Source organism: Muntiacus reevesi, chromosome 4, assembly GCF_963930625.1.
Source record: "Muntiacus reevesi chromosome 4, mMunRee1.1, whole genome shotgun sequence".
NCBI classification, from domain to species: domain Eukaryota; kingdom Metazoa; phylum Chordata; class Mammalia; order Artiodactyla; family Cervidae; genus Muntiacus; species Muntiacus reevesi.
The window spans coordinates 70,727,413-70,746,502 of NC_089252.1; the positions used below are offsets into that span (position 1 = coordinate 70,727,413).

Below are 19,090 nucleotides of genomic sequence, written 5' to 3' on the forward strand. Positions count from 1 at the left end.
GGGTTCACCAGAGAAGCAGAATCCTGAGGATATTGGATACTGTATATGTACGTATAAGATATTGTAGCTCAGAGGCAGTCTGGAAGCAGCATTCCTTCTTTTGGGGGGCACCTTTGGTCTTTTTCTCTTAAGACCATCAACTAGTTAGGTGAGGCCCACCCACATTCTGGATGGCAATCTGCTTTATTCGAAGGTGGCTCAGATGATAAAGACTCCACCTGCAGTGCGGGAGACCTAGCTTCGATCCCAGGGTTGGGAAGATCCCCTGGAGGAGGGCATAGCAACCTACTGCAGTATTCTTGCCAGGAGAATCCACATGGACAGAGGAGCCTGGCAGGCTACCGTCCATGGGGTCACAAAGAGTCAGATGTGACTGAGCGACTAAGCACTTAACTGATGTAAATATCAATCTCATCTAAAAAATACTTCCACTGTATCGTTCAGATAGGTGTTTGACCAAATACCATGGCTTAGTCAAGTTGACCAGAAACCATCACGGCAGCAGAATAGAGCCTGTATTATTGAACCCGTTACCTCTGTTAACAGGACTGCCAGAGCGGAAGCCTGCTGGGGAAGCCTGGGAACCAGAGTAGACGTGCCTCACAGTCACCCCACCCAAGGGACCCGGGAGCTGGGGTCGTGGTTTCCTGAATGCTGTCCCAGGGGCTTTAGTCCTTGGTGCTCCTGGCCGGCTGTCCCAATGGGTGGGGCCACCAGAGCCCATGGGAAAAGGGGTTGCAGGTGCCAGCAGTTTAGAAGTTGGGTTGGACAGCAGAGAAATGGTAAAAGCCAAGAGGATGTGGGTGGGGCACTGATGCTAATCTGCTCTGTCTTCCTGTGCTCATTTCCACCCAGTTTTCTCTGGGCTTGGCCATTCATTGCTGACGAGATGGTTCAAAGGCACTGTTCTCTCCCTGGTCAGCCTTCACGCCAGCCATGGAAGGGCAGCTGTGGCTCCCTCACCAGGCAGGATGGCCAGATGGGGACTGCAGAGGGGACCCCATTGAGCAAGGTCTTCTGGCTCATCGTCTGCAATACCCACCTCCTGTCCTGAGCTTGCTAAATGGAACTTGGAAACTCAGTTCATTTCTACGTATTCTTTCTTACTGTTTGGCTGTTGCTCAGGGAAATTGTGATCGAGAGAAAGTAAATTGGCCAACGTTCAGTTCCAGATCTCTATACTTGTTTGATTCTGCTGTCTGTGCATTCAAAGAATGTGAGTTTTTGATCCAATAATGTAAAAAACGTACCAAGAACCACTGTGATAGGAATAGCCCAACACTGGGGTTGAGGAGAGCTCCAGATTCCGCTTTCTGGCTGGGAGCAAGTCTTGTTCCCTCTTTAAAAAAAAAAAATTATTTATCTTTAATTGGAGGATAATTGCTTTACTTGTTCCCTCTTGGGGCATCAGTTCCTCATCTGAAAAAATGAGGGTCTTGATCGAGATGGTCCCTCGGCTTGCCTGAAAGCTTTCACATTCTACGAGTCTCTCTGCTTTCCTGCCCCACCGCTGTCGGAGCAGGTGTGTAAATCTTGTGCAGGTTCCTGTGCTTTCTCTGTTGGAGTACTTTCCTGTATGCATTCTTCTTTTTTCAATAATATCACCATCCAGGTCTCAGGTACCTCTTGGTGACCCAGCTTCACCTTGGAAATCGGCTATTTGCTGAAATAAACAAGCTGGGGCAGACCTGCCCTTGCTGACCAGGAATCTGCTAGCGTGGCTCGGCAAAGTCCTTGAGATGGCAGAGGCCCAAGGAAACCATTAAATGCATCAAAAATATGCCCTGTGGCAGCTGCCGAATGCCTATCCAGGTCACTTTCTCCCTTCATACCTTCCCTAGTGGCTGATCCCTTTGATGTTATTAAAAGGCAGAGCCATCCCCGTGGCCCCAGCTCACATAGTTAAATGCTGGCAGGCGTGAGGCTACTTTTTTGGGGTACAAGAGCCCAGCTAATAGGAACCTCATGTGTGAAGCCAGGGCAGGGGCTGGGTCATCCGTTTTCCCACTGCTCAGCAGTCTCATCTGGTCATTCTAGGGACAGATGCTCCTTTTTGCTCACTTTAAAAATGCCATGCTCCCCTGAATCCACAAAGCAGCAAAGAAATAGTATTATGTAAAAAAGTGTTCTGTGGTACAGGAGAGCAGTGAAATGGTTCTGTTGAGACCATACTTACCTTATAAAGTGAGCCATACTTACCTAATAAAACACATTGTCACATACTTCCTGACAAGCTCTGAAATAATGAAGGTGAAAACTTTTGGGTTTATCCAATGTGTGTTCTGTATTGTGACCATGTTTTAAAGTCCCACATTTTGTCACAATAGTTTCTACCACACTGGCATTATACCTTGAGGCACCAGGTGATGAGGTTTTTCTTTTAGGGGTGCATCCCAAGATAGACCTCATGGCGGTCATGATTTTGCTGAACCAGTAGACACCATTAAACCATGTGGTCCCATCCCATGGGGGCCCGGGAAGGAAGTCAGCTTCAGCCTCCTCTGTGTTTCCCTGCGTGAAAGCTGTGAGGGCAGGGCGTTTGCCCGTGTTGTTCTTTGATGTGTCTCATATGCCTACACCGTGCCCAGCTCTGTGGGCCACGGATAGCCACAGTCCAATAGATGCAGCAGTTATAGAGCCCTACTCGACATCTGTGCAATGAGTCAGAATTATTGGGGGGGAGTGATAACTCCCTTGTGTTGGGCATATGCCCCATTTCATTATAGGAGTCAGTATTCCATGCAGCCTAGGTAATTTCAGTAGCTTCTCTTAATATTCTGTAGGTTTGCTGTGATGCATGCCTTTCAGGACACTAACTGTGTTGGATACAGCTAGCCATTGATGTATATATTGGTGGCTCAGTTAATAACTCATGAGGTTTAAATCAGGGGGACCTATGACATGTGAAACCCAGAGAATCCTCAGGAAGACGGGCTAGCCTGGTCTCTCTGGATTCTGGGGGGGGCGGCCCTGGCTGCATACTTCTCTGGGAGATGGTATTGATCAGGGCTGCCTGACATCAGTCCTCTGTGCAGCGGAGGGCTACATATCATCTGAAGGGAGCATGCGACCCTCTAAGTGTGTCTGGAGGGGGCCTTGTGACTGTGTGTGTCCTCACTCACATTTTGACCTTATTCATCGGCAGGCCTGAATTATGTTCTGACGGCTGACGTGGCCAAAAAAGAGAAGAGCCAGTTGCCCAGGGTCTACTTCGTGTTGCTGGGAGAGTCCGTGGGTCAGGTCTCGGAGAAGCTGCGGCTGGTCCACTTGGAGGAGACGTGTCATCACTATGTGGCCCACGTGAAGGTCAGTTGCTTTTTCCTCAAACGTTGATCTCTGCAGATGTTCATTTGGAACTGGTGGAAACCTTTATTCTGCATTACGTATGCTCTTTCAAAATTTTATTTTAGAAGGAGGAGAACATTTGTTTCTTCTTTTTTAAAGTGGGAGTCGGGCAGCTCTTTATGGATCTTCCTGTGTTGGTCTTCGCCTCTGAGAGCGGTGCTTTCTGGCCTTGCCTTCTTCTTTTGGGAGGTTTCTGGTCCTCCCCCCTCTGTGAGGCTCAGTAGTCTTTTCAGGGGAGAGCCACAAAAGCACACGCCTTTGGATCAGCAGTGGCGCTGCGTCGCACTGTACCTGATGTCAGCGATTCATTATGCATTACCTCGTAGTCATGGTTAAGGTGTTTTACAGCTGGTTTGATTTTTCTCTCTCGATTACTTTCTATTTATTTTAGGGGTGGATTTTATGGCCCCTTTCCCCCTCACTCTACATAAACTTTCAAAGTGTTTTTCTCCTCTTGAAATTATTTGTTAAATATACTTTGCTTCTAATTCCCAGTGGCCAGGCTTTGATTACTTACAGAGAGGCCAGTGTGCAGACAGGTACCATCAGGTTGGGAGTCTGGTGCCCAGTGCTGCAGGAACGTCCAGCCACTGACTACCTAGGCAAAGACAGACAGCATATAGGGGGTGGAAGGACCGACCCCCATGACCCGACCACATGGTCAGTAAGATGAATGTGGTTTTGGAGTCACACAGACCTAGCGTGTGTCCTGGTCTGACATCTGTGTGTCTCAGTTTCTGCATCTCTTACCTTGAAAGGTAGTCACAGAATTAAGATTTTAGTATTATATGATAAAATACTCTTAAAGGGCCTTGCACAGAGTCTGCGACAGAGCAGGCACTCAGCATCATTATTATTTGCTTGGATCATACGTACTTGCCAATTTCTAACATTCTTGACTTACAGAAATGGCAGTTACATCTAGTCCAGTGTGTTAATATTAGCCAGTGACTTTCTGGATGATAGCAAAAATAGTCTATGGATTGGAGATGAAGTGGCCCTCTATTATTGTGTTGTTAGTGCCAGAACAGGAGAATAACAGCTGCCTCTACATGCTTCTGGCTTGTAGATAGAGAATGCTCCACACATCCACGGCACTTTGGCCCAGAGCCTGAGTCCATGCCCCTGAGATGCTTTGCAGTGGGGCTGGGCTCTCTCTCCTGCCAGGACTCGTGCTGGGGCCTGCCCAGACCAGCTGCCCTTGAGCCTTATGGGCGAAGGCCTTTTCTAAAGCAGTTCATGCTGTTGTTAAGCCAAGGGACCACCCACCCCTCTGGGTCTTAGATGATGTTGGCTCGTGATCACACTTGGGGGTATGAGGCTGTCGTGCCAGATACTGCCAGGCCTTCAAGGGCTTGCACTTGATGTCCTCACACTTCCTGGAGGTGGGGTGTCTTCTCTTGGGCTCCTTATTTTTAATATTTTAAAAATTTATTTATTTATGGCTGTTATGGGTTTTCATTGCTGCAGTCTTTTCTCTAGTTGTGACGAGCAGGGGGTTGCTGTCTAGTTGCTGTGTGTGAGCTGATCATTGTGGTGGCTTCTTTTGTTGCAGAGCATGGGCTCTTGAGTGCCCCGGCTTCAGTAGTTGTGGTTCCCAGGCTCTAGAGCACAGGTTCCATAGCTGTGGCCCAGGGCTTAGTTGCTCTGTGGCATGTGGGATCATCTCGGATCAGGGACCGAACCCATGTCTTTTGCATTGGCAGGTGGATTCTTTACCACTGAGCTGCCAGGGATGTCCCCCTGGGCTTCTTTATGCTGGTCTCTTCTACAGATACTTTCCTTCAGGAATCTTGTGACTTTTTGCTTTGACTGAGAAGTTAGCCCTTCCTGTGTAGCTACCGGGGTCTTGGCTGCAAGACAGGGCCTCTCAAAGCCTGCAGGGCTTTTGCAGACAGCGCTCAGAAAATAGCAATGAAGAGGTGCAGACCAGAGGCAGGACCGTTTCTGTGGTGGCTTCTGAGGATTAAATAGGGAAGAGTAGAGTTGCCCAAGGCTATTTATCCTTGTACCTGCTGATATCTAGGGTTGCCAGACCTGGCACATAAATATATAAGATTTCCGGTTAAACTGAATTTTCAGATAAACAGCAAATCTAATTTTTAGTATAAAAATATATCCCAAATAGTGCATGGGATATACTTATCCATAAAATTAAAAAAAATTATTTGTTGGTTATCTGAAATTCACATTTAACTGGGCATCAAGTCAGAAGAGTCAACCTGACAGCCTTCCATCCCATGAGTGGTACTTAACTCATCAATCAAAACATGACTAACAAGAAGAGAGATTGAGATGGGGGTCAGAAGAGTTTGGAGGATGAGGGCAGGGCTCAGAAGTGCAGAGCAGGCATGTAACTCTGTGGGATTATTTGGGTCATTTTAGGGAAGAGCAAGAGAGCAGGGCTTCAGTGAACTAGGCATCTAGAAAATTTGGATGATCGCTGTTGCTTGGTCATTTTGTCATGCAAGGAGACAGGGCTGGCGGGAGCAATCAGAAAGGCACAAGCTTCTGATGCCTTTGTGGCTCAGGAGATGTTCGAGGTGGCTTGGTAATTTATAGCCATGTGGGAACTTTCCTCCTACCAGGCATTGTCTGGGCCATTGCAAAGGACCCTGGGGACTGGCAGAGGGACCAGCGAAGGTGAAAGCTGCTGGGCGGGCTGGCTGCTTGTACTGTGGCTCAGCTGGCCTGCCTGTGGTTTCTCCAGTTGTGGGAAAACAGCTGTGAAGGCAGTGGCCCTTGTGGGACCCAGGCAGGCTGCGGTGCTGGGGTCTGGGAATGGCAGCCTGGCCACCTCCTGGAGCGGGGCTGGGGGCTGGGAGCTGCTGCTCAGGGCAGCAGGGCCTGAGAGCACCGTGCAGCCTTCTCGATGGGGCTGGTGCTGGGCTTTACAGACGGTGAAGAAAGAGAGATAAAAGCATTCTCGCTTATCACACGCCATATGGCGCACAGACAGGGAGGGCAGGCGCAAGGGGCTGGGTGTGTTTTGTTTAGGCTATCTTTAGGTTTTTTTTTTTCTTTTTTTCTTTAAGCCTATTCCAATCTTTTTTTTCCCTGTTCGTCCTTTTCGCCCTGAAGTTTTCATTCCATATATGGTGATAAGTATCTGGATCACAGAAAGCTGCGTTGGCTGACACCTGCCTCCCAGGCTCGCCGTGTTGTCCCATGTTTTGTTCCATTCGCAGCCCTCGTGGGGCCTCTGTGTGCGCCTGCCCAGTCACTGCAGGCGTGTCCAACTCTTTGTGACCCACGGGATTCTCTGGGCAGCAGTAGGTTGTAGGTTGCTGTAGGTTGCCACGCAACCTCCAGGGGAACTTCCCGACCCAGGGATTGAACTCACGTCTCTTACGTCTCCTGCACTGGCAGGCGGGTTCTTTGCCACTGAGCCACCAGGGAAGGAAATACCTAATTCTGTGATAAGCTGCATCCTCCTGGGAGTGAGGGTCCATTCTCAGGGCCTCACTCGGTCAGCAGAGCCAGGGCAGTTCTAGCTGCTTCTTTGGCATCTCTCCCTCAGAGTCCACAAGCCCCAGTGTGTCTCCATGCTTCCCTGAAACTAGCCCAGTTTGGGGGATGGCCCCCTTCTACTAGTGAAATGGTCTAGAGACCTCTGTGGGTCCCCATGGTCACCAGTGAAAATCCACACAGCTCTTCTCAGCCTCAGGGCTCTCCATGACCTGGCCTCAGTTTACCTGTCCAGCCGCACTTCTCCATCACTTCACATGTGCCCTGGGCTCCTGTTTTCACTGATGGCTCAGATGGTAAAGTGTCTGCCTGCAATGCAGGAGACCCAGGTTTGATCCCTGTGTTGGGAAGATCCTCTGGAGAAGGAAATGGCAACCCACTCCAGTACTCTTGCCTGGAAAAATCTCATGGACAGAGGAGCCTGGTAAGCTTCAGTCCATGGGATCTCAAAGAGTCAGACGTGACTGAGTGATTTTCTTTCTTTCGCATGTGTCCTGGGCTCCTGTCAAAGTGAACTGACCCCCTTTCTTCTGGAACACACCCCTCACACTTACCAGCCTTAGTTATTGTGTTTACCCAGCATGTCTGGCACTCAACCATGTACCTACCACCTGCATGGTTTTTGCATTTGTTTGGTCTCAAACATGTACCTCCTGTGGTATTGTATTTCCAATTTCTTTCCCCCATCAGCTTTTTGACTCAGATAAAATAATTTGTATACTCCTGTAAGTAAAACACCAATTATTGCCTGCCAAAAGAGAAAGTAGCTGTAAACATAAATACATGGAGGACTCAACAATGTCATTAAATTCTAACTGGGCTCCATTATTTGCTGAAGTCTCTGAAGAAGTGACCCACTCTTCCTGTGTGTTCAAAGGGGAAGTTATAGAGTGCTGGGGAAGTATTGAAGACACGCTGGCATCATGCTGAACTTTCTGATTCAATCAGAAGGACTAAAGGAATATTGACTATGAAGTAACTTTCCAAATATATGGGTCCTTTTTTAGAGCCCGGCCAGTGTGCCATGGGAAACCGTGCTGTGAGCCCCACCTTGGAAGCCCTAAACCCTGGTTATGCTCTGCTTTGATTAGCAGTGACTCCCTGCTCTTGCCTGCTGAAGGGTTGTCTGTGTTTGAAGGCTCCGTAAGTCATGATGTCTTAAACATCCTCAGCCAAACGCTGTCCTTGGCTCCAGGGAGATTGCCATTAGCTTCCTGTCCACTCAGAGCTTGTTCCATGTTGTCTGACTCCTGCTTTGGGAATGAGCAGCGTGAAATAGATGCTTGTCAGACCCAGCCGTGCTGAAGTGGCCAATCGGGTCAGCTGGAGTCTGTGGTCACAAGGAACTTCTCTGCAGGGTGGGGCTTCGCACTTCTCTTGCACCTCGGGCTGGGAGGTGATGGCGTGAGATGATGAAATGGACAGTTTTGGAAGCATGGCTAAATCCCTGCATCACTCCGTGGTGTTCTGGTCTCTATACTTACTTGGATGGTAACTGTGCTGCTTTATCTTCAAGTCCTGCACCAACCCTTGAGAGAGCCAGCCCTTTATGAGGTTGGGTAGTCATGTCTGACCATCAGACCAGAGCCTTTTCAGGAGCAGGGAAAATGGGGTGATAGTTTTGAGTCTATACAAGGGCAGTCCAGAAGCCCAGGCAAGGCTGAACAAGGGGTCAGCTGCCTCACTCCCAACTGTGGGGATTCGACACCCCCTCCAAAGGCCTCCAGAAGACCTTTGGTGAGCAAAATCACATGTCAGACACTGTCAAGGGAGCCAACAACAGGATTAATGTAAAAAGAAAAAAAAAAACCCCACTCCACACTGGACAAGGGAATATAAAAGCACATTGGCTTCTCTGAGTAGCTGCAGATGTTCAGGAGGCTGTTCTCTCGTGTTGCTGGAGGATTCTGCAAGGGAGTCAGGACCTTAAGCTGCCGCAGGTCCTGGCCTGGCAAAGGGCGGGCAGCACACCAGCCAGCAGACAGTCTCGGAGATCACTCCTTGGGATCTGCCCAGGTGTTGTAGTTGTTTTCCATTTTCACATCCAAAAAAACGCCTTGGGGCCGGCTTCAGTCACATGACAGACTGTGAGTTTGCAGAGTGTTCGGATCCATCGAATGTCAATCTTCAGTGCTGTTGGAGGCTTTAATTTTCTTGTTTAAGAAACAGTTAGGGAAGATATCCTGGAGAAAGGCATGGCAACCTACCCCGGCATTCCTGCCTGGAGAGTCCTCATGGACAGAGGAGCCTTGCAGGGTACAGTCTATAGGGTCACAAAGTGACCTGGAGCGACTTAGCTCACACAAGGAAGGATTAAGTTGGAGTAAAGAAAACCTCTGTGTGAGGAAGAGGAGAAAGGAAAACCACAAGATTTTCTTCTTTAGCTGGAAAAAAAATGCTTAGATCTCTTGATAAAATCTCTTATTAATCATCCTGTTAAGTCAAAGAAATAGCCCCCCAAAAGTTGTAAGTTTTGGGAAAAAGGTTACAGACTTTAGATGTAGGAGATTATCTTAAAACTTTTTTCTTTTTAATCACTAATATATGCACATACTTACTCATTGTTTAAAACTATATGTAAAGTTATAGAAAGAAAGGATGTCTCTCAGCACCCCCATTTCTCTCCCAAAGTTCCAATTTCTTGTACATGTCTCCCAAGAACTTGTCAGTGAATACACAAAGCTGCGTTTTACACAAATGGAAGCATACTGCGGCACACTGCTATGCAGCTTGCTTTTTCCTTATAAAATGCCCAACAGCAGAATAGGTAAGCAGCTGTTACCTTTGGAAAGGCTGTATGATGGAATACTACTCAGCAATAACAAAGAATGAAGTGCTTGATATATGATATATGTATTTTTATGATATGAATGGTATGCACAAATCCCTTTAGCATTATGCTAAGTGAAGGAAACCAGACTCAAAAGGCTGCTCCTGTGATTCTGGGGAACAGACCAGCTCAAAAGGCGGAAAGCAAATCAGAGTTTTCCAGAAGCCAGAGATGGAGTGGGAGGTGGCATCCATGCTTGGCTGCAGAGTCAGGAGGGAAGTTTGGAAGTGATAAAATATTCTAATGGGGTTGTGCTTGACTGAATATGGTTATATGACTGAATACATTTATTAAAGCTCAACAAAAAAGGTTGCAGGTGGCCCAGGCTTGAAGGGGAGTTCAGTTTTAGATACACTGAGTTTGAGGGACCTATTAGATGGTGAAGTGGAGATATGTGTATAGGAGCCTGCAGTTTAAGTAGTGATCTGGGTTGTAAGTATAGATTTGAGAGTCATCAGAAAGTAGTGTTTACAGCCATGAAATTTGATGAGATGACCTAGGTAGAGAGAGAGAGAGGAAAGGAAAGGGAAGTGTGAGTGCTCAGGACAGGTGCATCTTTCCTCTTGGTCCTCAGATGGCTGCTGAGTCCCAGCTGCTGTGTCTTCTTTCTATGCAGAAAGAAGGAGGAAAGGCAAAGTGCTCTTGCCATCTGATTCTGAGGCCCTTTTAAAGAGCTCCCAATGACCTCTAGGCTTCCCAGGTGGTGGAATGGTAAAGAATCCATCAGCCAATGCAGGAGACGCAGGAGATACAGGTTCAATCCCTAAGTCGGGCAGGTCCCCTGGAGGAGGAAATGGTAACTCTCTCCAGTATTCTTTCCTGGAAAGTCCTATGGACAGAGGAGCCAGGGCAGGCAGGGCGGGGGGCGGGGGGCGGGGGGGCTACAGTTCATGACATCACAAAAAGTTGAACGTGACTGAGCACAGAACACAATGATTTCTACTAAGAACTCATTTAGTGTCCATATCTTAAGGGAGGTTGGGGAATGTCAGTTTCAACTGTGTAGAGCTTCACTCTCGTAGCACTTTCTGTGATGTTGGACATGTGCCGTATCTACACTGCCCAATGTGGTGGCCACTACCACATATGACTGTTGAGAACTTGAAATGTAGTGAGTGCCACTGAGAAATTTCTACTTTTAATTGTAAAGTTTAAATATAAACAACCACTCGTGGCTCGTAGCTACTATATCGGACGGTGCAGATTTCTGTTACAATTGAATATAGAGTCTTCCCAGGACACCAGTCATTTACAAATCAAATATCATGAGCCAAGTAGAAACATAAATAAGTGGATTGAAGTCAAAGTGACTGATTCACTTTGCACTTACATTGATTAAAACCTGAGTTTTAAGACTGCCATGGAACCTGGTCTTTCTCTCCAGAGTTCCATAGCCCATAATCGTGGGGGGAGGGAAGCAGAATTAGAAATGAGAAAATTGGGAGGCCCACCCTGAGTTGATCATTTCAGGAGCGTCACAGTCTTGCATCTGATATTTTCCGTTTTCTTCTCTGTGGCATGAAACTATGTAAAAAGTGGCAATGTCGAGGATGGAGGTATATACAATTGGTGGATTCGGAGGGAAGGCATTTTAAGGTTTGAGACATATCAGAGAATTGCCTTCTAGGATGTAAAAGCCACCTGGATCCTGATGCTCTTGCTAGTACTGGGTGGAGAGATTCCTTTTCAACTTCCTTTTGTGAAGCACATGAAGTATACTCTTCCCGCTTGGATGAAGGGTGCCAGGCTGGGCTGATCTGATCTGCGCTCAGCCCTAGGGTCTCAGGTGAGTGCCTCAGCTGGGTCTCTACTTCCTCAGATGACGGTGGGAACAAAACAGACTTCCTAGTAGGGATCTGGTGAGCACTGGGCCCCCTTTCCCTTCTTCTTAACCTGGAAGTCAATTACTCTTCCTGGCTGTCTCTGCGTTTGAAATGGATCAAGGCTTTTCATAGGTGTTTGGGGGATTTTAAAAATATGATTAGAAACAGATGGTGAAGAGAAAATAAAAAGTATGGAGCAGACAAGAAATAAATGTGGGAAGAGAACAACTCTCCTAGCTGACATCCTCCTCCACCTGGAACAGAGCGCGTCAGAGCTGCTGAATCGGTTTACAAAGGTTCCTTCAACTGCAGTTTGCACACCAGTCACCTACATGCAGGCATGGGTGCTAAGTCACTTCAGTCATGTCCAACTCTTTGCAACCCCATGGACTGTAGCCCGCCAGGCTCCTCTGTCAAGTGGGTTGCCGTGCCGTCCTCCAGGAGATCTTCCCAACCCAGGGACTGAACCCACGTCTTTTATGTCTCTTGCATTGGCAGACAGGTACCCCTAGCGCCGCTGTGGACCTCTTTCAGTCCTGATGCGGCAGGTCTGGGGTGAATTTCTAACCAACTCCCCAGTGATACCGATGCTGCCGGTCCATGGACTGCACTCTGAGCACAAAGGAGCTGGGAAATGTAGGTTCTGGTGGTTATGCCCTGGCTTCCTTTTGATCTTGTGCGATCCTGGGACTCATACTGATGCTTTAGTACCAGAGAGCACAACTCTCATGGGAGGGCTGGTGCAGGCTGTGATTTCTTCCATGTTCCCTCACTGCCTATTGTTTGCAGGACACTGTTGTCAGCAGTCAATTTACAAAGCACAAGTCTTTCAGCATTTCTGTTTAACTTCACTGGAGTGTTTGGGGCATGACCATGTCAGAAATCTTTCTCTTTCACAAAGACTAGGAGCTTCTTGAAGTACATGCTTTTATTAAGCAGAATGTGCTGTGCTGTGATTAGTCGCTCAGTTGTGTCTGACTCTTGGCAGCCCCATGAACCGTAGCCAACCAGGCTCCTCTGTCCATAGGGATTCTCCAGGCATGAATACTGGAGTGGGTTGCCATGCCCTCCTCTAGGGTATGTTCTGAACTCTGGGATCGAACCCAGGTCTCCCGAGGATTCTTTACCATCTGAGCCACCAGGGAAGCCCATGAATACTGGAGTGGGTAGTCTATCCCTTCTCCAGGGGATCTTCCTGACCCAGGAATCGAACCAGGGTCTCCTGCATTGCAGGCGGATTCTTTACCAGCTGAACCACAAGGGAAGTCCATTAAGCAGAATAATTATGATTTTTTTTTGGGGGGGGGCGCTATCTTTTGGGGGCAAACAGAATGAGAAACCAGCTTAGAGATCATCTGAGTTCTTCCTATGAGCAAATTGATAGGCACGTGCATTTTCTCCCTGGGCAGGTTACAGCAGGCACCATCGCAGTCCTCAACTTTGCCCTTCATCCCACATGTCTCTATTTTCAGTTCACTTCTGCACGCGTCACTGCTATGCTGACCTCTACCCGGGTATGCACCTGTTGTCTCAGCATGGTCATTGATGGTTACACCTTCCCTCTCAAAGCCTTCCAATTTGGATGAGAAGTTATGTATGCCACTGCATTTATGGAGCACCCACTGTGTGCCAGACACTGAAGAGATGGAGGGCCCTGGGGAGATGGAGAAGGTGGGACTCAGCCCTGCCTTCAAGTAACACTTGGTCTGCTGGGCATCTGTTCTGGAAGCTGTGACTTGGCCAGTCAGGCAGCCCCGGGCCTTCCAGGCTTTCTGCTTTTCCTCCTGTTGCCCTCCCCCACCTTCACCGGTGCAGACCTTCCCTCCCTCTCTAGGCCAGCTCTAGTGAGGCTCCCTCTGCAAAGTGGCTGCCCACTGCCACCTGCCACCCCCAGTCGCCTTCTCTCTTCCCGTCCCCGGGGTCGGCCGTGGGCCTTTTCCCCACCGGTGTTGCTCGGTGTCCTAGTCTACTCGGGTCATCATAAGAAGGGCCACAGATGAGGTGGCTTAAGCAGCAGAGTTTACTTGTCACGCTTCTGGAGGCTGGAAGTATGAGGTCGAGGGTCAGCAGGGTTGGTCTCTCCCGAGGCCTCTCTCCTTGGCTTGCAGATGGCTGCCTTCTCCTGGTGTCTTCCTGCTGACTTCTTTCTGTACTTTTCTGGGTCCCAATCTCCTCTTCGTATAAAATAGCAGTCCTTTTGGATTTGGGCCCACCCTAAAGACCCCATATTTTGACTTAATTACCCTCTCTCCAAATCTGGTCGCATTCTGAGGTACAGGAGGTTATGGATTCAACATATGAATTTGAGGGAACAGAATTCAGCCCATGACACTTTCATACTAGTTTTTAGCCTTCCCTGTTAGATTACTAGCTCTTTTGGGTCAGGGAGCTTATGATATTCGGCGTAGTCAACCTGGGCCATACCTATGTAATATGGACTAGGCTCCTCAAATGCTCGTGAAGTGACTGATTAGGTTCTTCTTTTTTTTTTAACAAGACTTTTAAAAAAATTGAAGTATAGGTAATTTATAATGTTGTGTGATTAGGTTCTTAATATCATTTCTTCCTTATTGTTCATTCCAAGGGTTGAGTGGAATTAATGGATTAAACTTCAAAGGAGCGATTATTTTTTTGTCTGATGTAATGAATCAAACTTTTCTGTTCCTGGAAAGAATTTGGTGGATGAGACTTTATGAACATACACAACACACACACACACATATAGAGCATAACCATTTTGGCATCATTTATTTAAAAACAAACAAGGAATTGCTTTCTGGACAATCTCTGTCCTTGGGTGTAAGTCTAACACAGGGCCCAGATGTTTACTCCACAGTGATGGTATGAGGCTAAAACAAGACCTTGCTTATAAAGTGCTAAGCTCCGTACAGTGGAAAATATGCGAACACAGATGTAAGAGTCTTCAGTCAGTGCACTGAACAGGAATTTCCGGACAGGTGTCCTCCCTGCCTCTTTTTAGTCCTTTGTGATTTAGCTTTTTACGTACCACAAAGACCCACCAGATGGTGATTATGGAGCTACATGTACGCGCCGCGCCGTGTGCCTTCCCAGACCACTGGACCTGCCTTGGAAGGAGTGAGGGAAGGGCCCAGACAATTTCAGGAAATGGGTCAAGGCTGTATCATCTGTAGCAAAACGTCACAGAGCAGTCGTGCTGTGTCAGAAGTCAGCCTTGCGGCTCTCTGGGCTGCCTCCTGGCCTGGGTGCTAGAACGTGGTTAGGTGGAGGGGTGCCCAGGCCCCAAGGCACAGGTGCCTCCTTTATTTCTGTCCCGAGGAAGGAATTTTCCCAGAGAGGGAACTCTAGAGCAAGCTCTGTTCAATAGAAAGGGACTGCGGGCCACATTTGCAATGGTTCATTTTTCTAGTTGCTATGTTGAAGAAGTTAAACCAAGTAAGATTAATTTTAATAGCACTGAACCCAGTATATCAAAATATTATCAGCTTCTAATCAGTGCAGGTATTATCAGTGAGTTATTTACGTTATTTTTGGGGCTGAGTCTTTGAAACCCACTGTGTATCTTAGCCACACTTTATGTCCTCATTAGAGAAGTGGGCGCAGTGGTTAGAGCCAAACCTGATTACTTTGGGGACATTGGGGGTGGCTGCAGGGGCCTGAGTGTAAATTCAAATATGTGAACACATGTCCTTCATCTACTAATAGGATAAGTGCAGCTTCTATCACCTGTGGTTCTGAGAAACATTAATATCATAAAGGATGCTCTCATATTTGGACTGGGATGCCTGCTTCTGAATGTATTAAACTGGGGTTCCTGAAGCCTGCGTGCTCATAGGGTGGTGATGAAGGTCTGTGGAATCTTTCCAGTATTTCAGAGCCTATGGGAGACACAATGATCGCCATCCCACTGCTGACAATGTCTGCATTGTGGCTGTCAGCTGAGGTGTCAGTGCTGGTGAGCCCGTACTGATCAGACTCTCTGTTAGGGATTCCAGGGTCATGATGGCGGTGGGGAGTTAATTTATGGGTGAGGAAATCCTTGGGGTGGCAGAGGCCCATGTTTCTCGTGTCTGTGCTCCTTGCCCACGGACACAAGTGCAGACCTCCAGGGACTCATTTGTCAGGCCTGTTAACACTCGGAGGACTTGGAGGGGACAAAAGGTGCGTGAAGTCAGCGAGTGCTATTACTGGTTCAGTGCTTCCTGGGTTGAAGTCAGGATGTAAGCATTTCCTGTGAGCCATGAATCCTGCTCCCCACCTGTGTGGAGCGCCTGGGAAAGGCGGCTTTGGCCTGCCTTCAGCTCCTCTGCCTCCAGCTGCTCCGCTGGTGGGGTTCTCGCTGTTCTCAGAGCGGGGAGCCGTGAAGAATGCATGGGGGCCGCTCCAGGTCTCCCGTGGCCCTGGCCACCCTGCTTGTAGGAGGAGGATCCCACCGTGTTTGGCAGCCCACCCAGCACCGGGAGGTGCCGATCACTCAAAAGCCCGTCCGTGTGCTGAACCAGAGCCCACCTCATGTGATGGCACCCCCTCTTCCTTGTCCTGCCCTGGGCAGCCATAGGCATCTGTCTGTCTGTCCCAGCACCACCCCCCCACCCCCCTTCATGTTTCCACCAGGGCTCAGCACCCTCAATTCCTTTGGGTCTCCAGTTTTTTATTCCATCAGTGAAATATCCATCCTTTGTTTTTATTCATTTTTTCCTCTGTGTCTGATGTTTTAGCCACCCCCCTACCAGAGGTCAGAGAGAGGAAAGGAGAAGAAATTCAAGGCAGCCAGTTTCGCTCCTTCCCATCAACAATGCAGGGAAGATGCCTGTAACAAGGAGGTCAGATGGATGGCAGTCCTTGAAACTGGCTGGTCTCAGCCTCTCACCTGGTGGGACCGCTTCCTTGACTCTTCTACCATGAGGCAGTACTTGTTGGTCTGGTTTGCATGCTGACGTTTATCCATGCAGCTCTCTTGAACCTGACATCTGCTCCTGTTTCATCCTATACTTTCCTGGGCTTGATGTTTCACTTCCCATCCGCTTGGTAAGAAACATGTTAACTGACAGTACATGGTGCCCTTTGTTGTTGTTTGTTCACCAATTCATGTCTGACTTTTCGTGACCCCGTGGACTGCTGCATGACAGGCCTCCCTGTCTTTCACCATCTCCCAGAGTTTGCCCAAGTTCACATCGATTGACTCGGTGATGTCATCCAACTATCTCATCCTCTGTCACCCTCTTCTCCTTCTGCCTTCAGTCTTTCCCAGCATCAGGGTCTTTTATCTACCTGTCAGTTAATGAACCGAAAGGATTCCTAAACTTAGGTTAGAGTGAGGCAGTATGAGTGAGAAAGAGAAATGGATTCAAAGAGGTTTGGGATAATTTTATTAATGGCAGATCCCTGAAGAGCTCCTGAAAGCTTGTAAGATTTAACATCAAGGACTGTCTCATTTCTTGCTGCCCTGCCATCATCAGGCGGGGAAATTGACATTGACTAATTGCTCAGTAAAATGTTCCTTGACTGTTAGAAGAAGCTGGACTGGGTCCAGGGGGAACATGTGCCCAAGATACTTAACTGCGAAGTTTACCATTTAGCTTTTACACTGAAGCTGGCGATTCATTTTGAGTTGATTTCTGTGTGTGGTGTCTAGTATACTGTGGAACAGATGTGGATTAAAATATTTTGTGGGATTGTAATTAAAAGTAGATGAATACCTGTCAGACCATGTGGCCTGGCTGCTTGTAAAGCCATCACGTGAGAGCGTCTCCGTTTGCCTTCAGAGAGTAGCGAGTACCTCCCTGCTGAAGTGTGGGGTAGCCAGATCCGGGGTTGAATCGGTGTATTTTCAACCAGCCCTTCCTGGGGCCTGTGGTACAGATGGTGCTCAGCACACACGGCTTGCCTCGGAACAGAGGGGTCTGTGGTAGAGAATCCCACTTCCCCGTTCGGGATGTGCCCACACTTTTTCTGCTCATCTCCTGCCACTGAATCTTTCAGTTCTTCCTCGTTTCCCCTGTTGCTGTCATGTTGAAGTAAGTGTCTTTCAGCACCTAGCTGTCAGGTTCGGGGGGATGAATTCCTATCTGGGGCTTTGCTGGGTCAGTGTTACAGCTGCCTGTGTTTCTTCTGATGTTGGCTTTGGTCACAAGTCCATCACACTCGTCTGAAAGTCCTGCTTGCATCCAAGACACTAGGCTTGACTTGGTTTCTCCCATCTTTCCTGACAGTTCCCAGTGTTGTTGGTCATCCTGCGTGGCAGCAGCAATGCAAAAACCGATCATTTTTATGCAACAGTCTTTGATGACACCCAGGGGCCTATTTTATTTACTTTTTATTTTTTATAGTTGCTTTGCAATTTTTTGAAACTTTTTATTCTATATTGGAGTATAGCCGATTAACAATGTTTTTATAGTTTCATTTGGACAGCAAAGGGGCTCATTTTACATATACATGTATCCATTCTCCCCCAAACTCCTCACTCATCCAGGCTGCTAAGGGCCTATTGAATTACATTGACTACATAAAGTATATTCATCCTTTATGGGAGCATTCTCAAAGCATTACCCACCCACCCCCACAGGATGGTAACAGGTTTTACATTCAAGAAGAAAACAAAGGCCTGTATGCAAATAGATTTTGGAAAATACTGTGTTTAACATTGGATACGTTTCTTTATTGGAGGACCTCCCAGAATTTTTCGAAGTCAGTGTTCACAAGAGGGATACGTTTTCCCTCTTTTGCATGTTCAGTGTTTCCCAGATGTACTTGACCAGGCTTTTTTTTGTTCCAAAGCTTGGGAAATATTGCTACCATATAGATGAATTTTCTCCCAATAATTTGGATTCACCCTTTCCTATTTCTTTTTTCCCTACTCACGCAGATACTCTTCTTCAGCTTTACGTTTTCATAATGGAAGAGCTTAGTGATGACCTCTAGAGATTTTTCTCTAGGTCTTTCTCATCGATAAGACCTGTTTAAAGGTACAGCAGGCCCAAGTACCAATCTCTAGGGTCCCCACCATTTATAGACCTCTCTCTATCCTGTGGTGACTTCATTGTTTTGTTATATTTTTAGTGGCCGCCCACACTGTAGAGGACTTTCTGAAAGCCCATATCTCATGCTAAATTTAGCTGGACTGTGAGCAGGCTTGATTGATTGCCGGTCTTAATGGAAGAAAATGTGACCCACACTCTTCCTCCCCATCATTGAATTATTACTGATTTATGACAAGAGGAAACAGCCACTGGATAAGTGGGTGTCTTTTAAAAAATTGTGATGCTTCACCAAGATAGATATACTCGCCCATTTTCTTCAACAGGCATCTGTTATATGCCAACCATGCAAACACCGTGCTGGTGGGGGGCCCTGGTACTTTCACTGAAGGACCTTGGAGCTCCAAACAAAATTCCAGGGCCTGGCTATCCAGCTACACCCATCCCCACCTAGATTTAGCAAGGAGAAAGGGACTAAAAGAAGCCCCTGGACTTAACAGATGTTCAAAATCACCATCTCTAGAGATGGGTAGAAACGAGTGTTGGCCTTTAAGGCATCTGTGAAGTTAACAGGTTTGAACAAAACAGGATGGATATTGGGCTTCTGAAAACCTGTCCAGCATCCTTGCTGACCCTCGGTCACGGCTTCTCCTGTCGTGAGCCAGCAC

At 47.7% G+C, this 19,090-nt stretch overlaps 1 protein-coding gene across 2 annotated transcripts in view; it reads left to right on the forward strand.

Annotated features, from left to right (window-relative positions):
- Positions 1–19,090, forward strand: part of ITGA9 (integrin subunit alpha 9) — a 350,067-nt gene that overhangs the window by 89,327 nt on the left and 241,650 nt on the right. For both annotated transcript variants that reach the window (XM_065932998.1, XM_065932999.1), the window contains exon 15: positions 3,146–3,306. In XM_065932998.1, the coding sequence (XP_065789070.1) occupies positions 3,146–3,306 (161 nt within the window). The remainder of the gene's footprint in view (positions 1–3,145; positions 3,307–19,090) is intronic.